General features: G+C 35.7%; 1 protein-coding gene across 1 annotated transcript; it reads right to left on the bottom strand.

The window, feature by feature from the left end:
• Positions 1 to 5,102: 5,102 nt before the first annotated feature.
• On the bottom strand, positions 5,103 to 7,615 carry LOC122360969 (proline rich transmembrane protein 1B-like). Its single transcript, XM_043261835.1, has 2 exons — positions 6,997 to 7,615; positions 5,103 to 5,549 (listed from the first exon to the last, which is right to left on the bottom strand). Exons 1-2 carry the CDS (start codon positions 7,315 to 7,317, stop codon positions 5,409 to 5,411), a joined length of 462 nt encoding a protein of 153 aa, XP_043117770.1. The 5' UTR covers positions 7,318 to 7,615; the 3' UTR covers positions 5,103 to 5,408.
• Between the last annotated feature and the right edge of the window lie 539 nt (positions 7,616 to 8,154).

Genomic DNA, 8,154 nt, shown 5'->3' with positions numbered 1-8,154 from the left:
TCCTTCTAACCAATGTCCCGGGAGATGTTGGAGTCATTGCTGGGAAATATAGCTGGGATCAGTTCCAAAAAGGCAGTATAGATGTAGCATTTGGTCAGAGTAATGACGTAATTTCTTATTCCTATGTGAACTCAAAACCATATCTGTATAGCATCACACTGACTTAAATAGCATGTATTATATTGTTTATAATTTGTGAGACCACAGATACTAGTAAGGCTTTGGCCTCTCACCTCTTTGGTAGTCAGGTACATCTCCTTTTAATTTATAAAATTTAGTAAACTAAACCTGATGGAGAATCTTTGCCATTTGAGTGCTGTGTAAAGCACAAGGAATCAAATTGTTATCACTGTAGTACAGAAAAACATAAATAACAGGAAAATGTACTTACAGAGATGGAGTAAACCAGTGCAGCAGCGCCCAGAGGTAAACAGCAGCACAGCAAGGTGATGAAGGAATAGCATATGTAATCTGGCACTGGATTGGTCAGTGGAGTGGCGGACACAAAAACTGCAGGCTGCACAGCGACCACAGACTGCCCTGGATACGGCCCCTGGGTGTAGGGGCCCTGGGGGACTGCTTGGTTTGGTAAGGAAGGAGGAGATCCAGCAGGATTGTCCTGGTATACTGGGTGTGATTTCTCAGGTGAATTGTAGTCCCATGAAGGCTGATTGAAAGAATGACTGGAATCCATTTGAAGTTGAAATTGAGTTGAAATTTCCTTTGCCTTGTGCTCTGCTGAGATGTATGTATACTGTGATGTGGTCCAGGCTCTTCTGATCTGATGGAGGGAGTCAGCAAATGGGAAATGAGTTGCAAGGGAGGAGTTTTTCCCACCAGTTCGATCATTCCGTGTAAGTGCAGGCGCCACCTTGTGGTTTTAAATTTACATCAATATTACATCATATTCATTACAATCATTTAAACAGTGAATCACTTATAAGATAAACGATCAGCGTAGGTTTTAAATCATAGTTTCCTATCCTTATTTTCACTTGATATATGCTTATTCTTTAATGTGTTTGGTACAAGAAGTTTTAAACTTATGAATAAGGCCGGTAGATATGTCTATAGGAACTTTTAGTGTCATAGAAATAATCGTTTAATAGACCACTAAACTGTTATTTAATCACATTTATGAATTTAGCAGATGCGGTTTGTTTTGTGAGGGGAAGAGTGTCAAGATTTGTTGGACGGGTAGATGGCTAGAGATAGATAGATAGATAGATAGATAGATAGATAGATAGATAGATAGATAGATAGATAGATAGATAGATAGATAGTAAAGCGTTGGCCTCTCACCTCTTCGGTAGTCAACTGCATGTCCTTTTAGGTTATGAAATTAATTAAACTAAACCTGATGGAAAATTTTTGACTGCTGTGTCAAGCACAAGTAGTCAAATTATTACTGCAGCATTCAATAACACACCATAGATAGATAGATAGATAGATAGATAGATAGATAGATAGATAGATAGATAGATAGATAGATTAGATATCCCTTCAAATGTATAAGGATCTAAAATGACGTTATACCAACTGCACACAAGATATTTAATACAAGCAAACAATCTAAACAAAAACATTATGGAAAAAAAATAGATTGCTAATGGGTCCAGCGTACATTTTGCTATGACAAGATGAGGGCTAATATGCACATTATTTCTGACAGTAGATATAATTAGCCTACCTAAAATACAATTCTATAAAAAACTGAAACATGAATCATACTGATGTTTTTCTTCACTGTGAATTTAAACAGTCAGTTAAGGCTTTTATTGTTTTAAATATTCGACATATATTCAAAAATAAAAAACAATACAAATAAAATGCTGCCAACAGCAACTCCGACATGATTCAGGATGAGAGCCGTTTTGGAGTTCTTCTTTGCTAATTTCTGGTGTCCTGAGTGGTTGGCAATTCTCGTCTGTGAAAACAATTTTGAAACATAATGTTAGCCACTGGCAAATGGGTTCTTAATGTTTTAAATTCAAAAGGTATACTAGAAAGCAAATAACATGTATTATTATTTATTAAAACCATGTCACACTAACATATAATCAAGTGTTTTAAAAAGATACTTTTACTAGATAAGCAAAATGATAAGACATTTACTTTTGTTTCTAGGTGACAAAATTTGCTTATAACAAATAAAAATATCTGCCAGTCGGCAAATATTCTTGAAACAAGAGTATTTTACTTACCCCACTGAGGTAAGTCATATTGCTTATCTAGTGAAAGTTTCTTGATTTTCAAGAATTTTAGTGTATCTTGATTTACGAAAGTGTACAGGTAACACTGAATTAATGCAAATTTTAAATAGGAAGACTGAAATGGTAAAATAAGACTAATAAAACAATAAATAAAAGGAATAAAAGGAAATCATTGATACTTACAGTGAGGGAATAAACCAGTGCGGCAGTGCCCAGAGGTAAACAGCAGCACAGCAAGGTGAAGACAGAATAGCATGTGTACTCTGGCATTGGATTGGTCAGTGGCACTGGATTAGTTAGTGGAGTGGTGGGCACAAAAACTGCAGGCTGCACACTGACCACAGACTGTCCTGGAAAAGAAGGAAGGTATCCAACAAAATTGTCCTGGTATACTGGTGGTTTTGCTGCAGGCTGCAACATCTCTGATTTCTCAGATGAACAGCAGGCTTCTGGAGGCTGATTGAAGGACTGGCTGGGATCCATTCTTCTTATTATTGGATTTTAGTTATAATTGCCTTTTACAAGTAAGTGTTGCTGTACTCTGGTTCTGGCTTTTCTGTGCTGATGAAGGCAGTCAGTAAATGGGAAGCCATATGTGGGTTGTAGGGGAGGAGCAACAAGAACTTACCACTGTTTCCATCGTACTGTGTAACTGCAGGCCCCATATTCTGGTTATAAATTTACCATGACGAGATGTGTGAAACATTAAGAGAAGAATTTCAACAAACCCATGCATAGTTTTGGAACATTGTGATGGTGAATCTTCCTTTAAAGGGTCATATCATGTTGCTAAAAAGAACATTATTTTATGTATTTGATACAATGCAAAGTGTTTATGGGTTTTAAGGTGCAAAAACACATTATTTTCCACATACTGTTTCCACATACTATTTTCCAAAAACTCATCGTGTGTCTGATGGAAATGTTATGCCTCTCACTATAATAGGATGCTGCGTACCAGCGCTATGACACCAAAACAGTAAAACACATTACAAATTAGGCATTTGTTGCATAATTACTGATTATCATGACTTTGTCGTTTTATGCATCGCGCTACATAACACCGCAATGTGAAGAAATCAGATGACATCACGCATTTGTGATGAAAAGACAAAGAACAAGCACTACATTACAATGCTCAAAACTCGTTTTTGAACAGCAAGTAGCAGATTATTTTATTAAGAAAACATAACTTACTAAAAGGTTGTGAGTCAGAAGCACCAGATTGTCCTTGCAGAGTTAGAATTGCTCCACTTAATAATCTTTGTGCTGGTTCAGGAATCAGTTCTTCATAAACATTCTGAACACAGTCTAACATTTGTGTTGAACTGTTCTAGAACAGTGTTGTAAATACAACTTGACCACTGATTTCTAGTTGTGTGCTCTTTTGGAAGCACAAACAAAGTAGTTTTACTTTCACAACGACATGCAGCATCTCTAGAACATGGCGCCCACAGCAACACTAAAGTGAGAATAATAGTTTGAAAATAAACCCACTCTGTGATGCAGAAAAGTGAGGGTGTGTTTAAACTAATCCTTATACTAATCAACTTTAATCTTTGCAACTTTAAGGATCTTATCAATGCACTTGTAACACACCAAAGAGAAAGGAAAATTTAAAATCACATCCTGTGACCCCTTTAAACTGATATCCTCATCCCTGTTGTCAGAAAAAAAATTAGAAGAAAAATATTTCATAGTAGCTCAAGCTTCTTTGAAGTTATGAATTTAAGGTAAATCACCATGATGGAGAATCGTTGGCCTTATAGTTTTGTAAAGAGATCCACATATAATGGTCATACAAGTGGGTGTTTTCAACTCTCATAGTACAACCTCTCATAGACACAATTCTTCATGGAGAGGTCAAAATAGAGGGCTTGACTTAATATTGCATTTCTTGAGCCCTTTAAGATACCCAATGCAGATAAGCACTGTAAGCATTCTGTCACAGCTTGTTGATCTCTTAAGGAAATTGCAGCACTGAAAGTAAGCAGGAAATATACTTTGTGCCACTTCTGATTTTTAAAATAACTCATTCTGAGGTAAACCTCTCCATCAACCTCATGCAACTTGTCATCAACATCAGCGTAAAAACATCATACCTGAAAACACTAACCTATCTGCAGACAGCAAGATTTTTTTCAAGGTTGAAACTATTCAGTTTGCTTTGGTAGTACAGACTTCCTAACAAAATACCCACTGTCACTACAGCATCACCCTTTCAAAAGGTACACCTCTGTAATGTATTTAGCCCTAAAGGGTGCATATTACTAGCTTAAAGTTATATATTAGTGTCATTTGAAAATGTAACTGCCCCAGTGAGTTTTTTTTCTGACGGACCAGTTTCCATTTAGAATAAGTTATTTCTTTTTTTTTTGTGGTTATTTACAGTGGTTACTTACAAATCATTTTACTGATTCATTGCAAGTTGTGCCAATTCATTAATTCCATCTGAGATCCATTAAAAAGTCTGTAATGCTTCAAATTAGCAAATGAGATGCAGTTTCTGTGCCACCTCTTCAGTGCAAAGCTGGATTTTCATTTGATTGATAAAAGTTACACTGAAAAGTATATTGTTCCTGAAGTCATGACCTATATGGTAGCCTAGCAATGTTTCAGGACTAGGGTTAATCATGGTGACTACTCATTCTGCTCATAGACAATATTAAAATATCCAGAAAAAAAGAATGTGGGGGTTGAACATAGTCTGGGCCTGAAAACTAGACACACTAACCTCAAGACTAGTGTCTATTAATAAATGTTAAAAAGAAGAGCCTTTTACATCACAGTACAACAAATAACTAACAATAATGATAAAATAACAAATAATCACAATAATCCTATAACAGTAATCGCATAATTTATTCATGCTGCAATGCATGCTGGGAACTCACAAAGCCTTAACATTATCGAATGTGTTGCAGCGGCAGAAAGAAAAATGTGGTTTACCTGTTTAACCAGCCACCATATATGACTTACACGCAACTTACAAAAGCAGCTAGATAGATTTGTACATACATGTACCTATAATATAAAATTTTGTATTGTATTGTAAAAAAAGATGATAATTTTATGTTTATTTTTTCTTTGTTTCACACACAATAATACACCTTAAACATATGAGAATAAAGGTAAATTGAACAAGCAACATTTCAAATACAGAAAAACAAATCTGTTTGGATTCTGCATCAGCTTTTATCTGTTCAAAGCCTGGGTGATAATTATTATTATAATGACAGTGAGGCCAATACCAAGGCCGATGTGGTTCAGGGTGCGTGCTATTTTGGAGTTCTTTTCTGCCAATTGTCGCTGTCCTGAGTAGTTGGCATCTCGAGTCTGTGAAAACAATTATGAAATTATGATGATCTAAGTTAGTTTTGTTCCCATTTGTTTGAGCCAGTGGTAGATGGGGAAGTTCTCAAAAGAGATGTCAAAAAGTCTTATAAGATTAAAAAAATATTTTTGTGTGTACCCAGCTTTAGTTAAACATGTCATTTTAGTATTCCATTTGATGGAAGAAGTACACTGCAATAAAATCAGGTGTAGATTTTGCAAAATGAAAGAATTGTAAACCGAAAAAATTGTATTCCAAAGACAAAGAAAAGTAAACTGTTACTTTTGTTTTCTTTGCGCCAAAAAATCTGTGGGGTTTTTTTTCAGATGAGAGCAGATGTGATAGATGTGAAAGGCTCTGGAGAAGCCGTGGAGAACATTATGCTGAACATTGAGCATGATCTGGAGGTAAGTGATGGTTTGGGGAGGCATATCCATGAAGGGACAGACCTCTACAGGCTAGACAAATGAATATGGATGAATAAAAGGAATCAATAACATCGGATGGCGCTTAGTGATCCCATTTGAGATTGGCCCACTGAGATCTGATGTGTTTTTTTTTATATTTTTGAGCAGTATATAATGCGCATTGAACACCGTCATGTGGATCAATCAGAATAACATCACGTAATTCACCCATTTCTCCCAAAATACATTAATGTAAGTGGCCAGTGAACTGGGAGAAGAACATAGTAAATTTACACAGTATTTGATATGTATAAAACACATCAGCAAATTTTAATCGAATTGTAATTTTCGTTTTCCTTATAAATCACTGTGCATTTAACTACAAATATCGTTTATGATATTTTAGACTGTCTAAATGTCTGAAACCGACATCCTTAAAAATAAAAGGTGCTTCATGATGACATTTTTGTTTTTGTCTAAATGGTTCCATAAAGAACTTTTAATATAAATATAACCATAGCTTATAAGTTATATGCTGTTATATTCCAATATCCTGCCTCAGTTAACTAGTTATAGTTTAAGAGTTGTTGTTTTAGATGTACAGTTGACTTGCTGCTCTGTTTAATAATTTATGTTGTTAAATTGACGTTCTGTTCCATAAATGCATTGTCTGCTGTTATATTTAGCTACTTTTCAGTTTACCACAGTATGCCATTTAGTTAGTACTATAAGACTTTGAATATTAAAGTGCAAATAAACACCTGACTACTCTTATTGGTTTGCTACTATTACAGACAATCATAGAAGGGTAAAAAACATACCAGGCAGACATTGGTACAATGTAAGCAAAACGGCTACAACAAATTCAATCAGTAATGTTTGTATTAGATTTATAGCGATAGCAATTAATAAAGCATTGACGGAGATCAGAGGTCGTATTGGCAGCAGTGTGGCCCATAAATAAAATTCTGCTTAGGGCCACAAAAAAACTAATAATAAAACTAATTAAATAAAAGGAAAGGACATGGACTAATATACTTACAGAGCAGGAGTAAACCACTGCAGCAATGCCTAGAGGTAAACAGCAGCACAGCATGGTGAAGATGGAGTAACCCAGGTAATCTGGAACCAGATTGGTCATCGGAGAAGGGGTCACAAAAACTGCAGGCTGTGAAGCAACCACAGTTTGTCCTGGATATGGCCCCTGGGTGTAGGGGCCCTGGGGGACCGGCTGGTTTGGAAAGGAAGGAGGATATCCAGCAGGATTGTCCTGGTATATTGGTGGTGGTACTGTAGGCATTACTGATTTATCAGATAAATCGAAGGCTCCTGGAGGCTGATTGACAGACTGGCTGGGATCCATTCGTGCAATTGTTAGGTTTTAATTGTAATTTTCTCTTTGCCTTGTGCTCTGGTTAGATCTTTTCTGTTCTGAAGAAGCAGTCAGCAAATGGGAGTTGTAGGTCGTAGGGGAGGCGTGACAAGAAGTTGTTTCCATCATACTATATGACTGCAGGTGCCACGTTGTTATTTGACATTTACTTTGATAAAATACATAATAATCAAACCTTAGCATATTTTTGGGACCTGTGAATCAAACTCTTTTAACATTTTTGATCATACCTTCTGTCAGCATTGTATTACATTTACCCATTACAACATGAATTATCTCGACCTACCTGTGTTTTAGAAGAAAAAGTGTTATTATATATATGAGAAACTATTTTTTAACCAATGAAATGTTTTTTTGGCTAAATAACTCCTCGCTAGGCCAGTAGATAAAATAATTTGATCTCTCCACTGATCATTACATTTAAAAGTGTATCACCAAATGTCTTTGTTAAATTATATTTCAAGCATTATTTAAGAACGGCTTACGATATCAGTTGTAGATGATCATAGCAAGTACTGTAGATGAAAATAAAAGGATGAACTCTGGCATTCTTTCTTTGCTTGCTGATGTCTATATATATCAGCATGAGGTTACATACGTACCTCATGCAAGCACATATTTCTGGAACAAGCTCAAACCACAATCGACAAAAGCTAAAGATTGAGCGTTAATATGCACTTTGTACTGGTATTAAAGCTACATGTATGTACATTGATTTGGATAGGTGTTTGAGAGTTTTCAGTTTTCCAGAATGACCAACAAATTACATGCTTTATTTAAAACTACTCAGATCCAAATGTATTTAGG

The sequence above is a fragment of the Puntigrus tetrazona genome, chromosome 16 (genome assembly GCF_018831695.1).
Source record: "Puntigrus tetrazona isolate hp1 chromosome 16, ASM1883169v1, whole genome shotgun sequence".
NCBI lineage: Eukaryota > Metazoa > Chordata > Actinopteri > Cypriniformes > Cyprinidae > Puntigrus > Puntigrus tetrazona.
The sequence above is the reverse complement of the archived record's forward strand: the minus strand, read 5'-3'. Positions and strand labels throughout refer to the sequence as shown.

Coding starts and splice junctions, on each gene's coding strand:
- LOC122360969 (XM_043261835.1), bottom strand. CDS start 7,317: ATGGATCCCAGCCAGTCTGTCAATCAGCCTCCAGGAGCCTTCGATTTA. Junction 5,550..6,996: donor CAGTGGTTTACTCCTGCTCT/GTAAGTATATTA, acceptor TTGTTTTCACAG/ACTCGAGATGCCAACTACTC.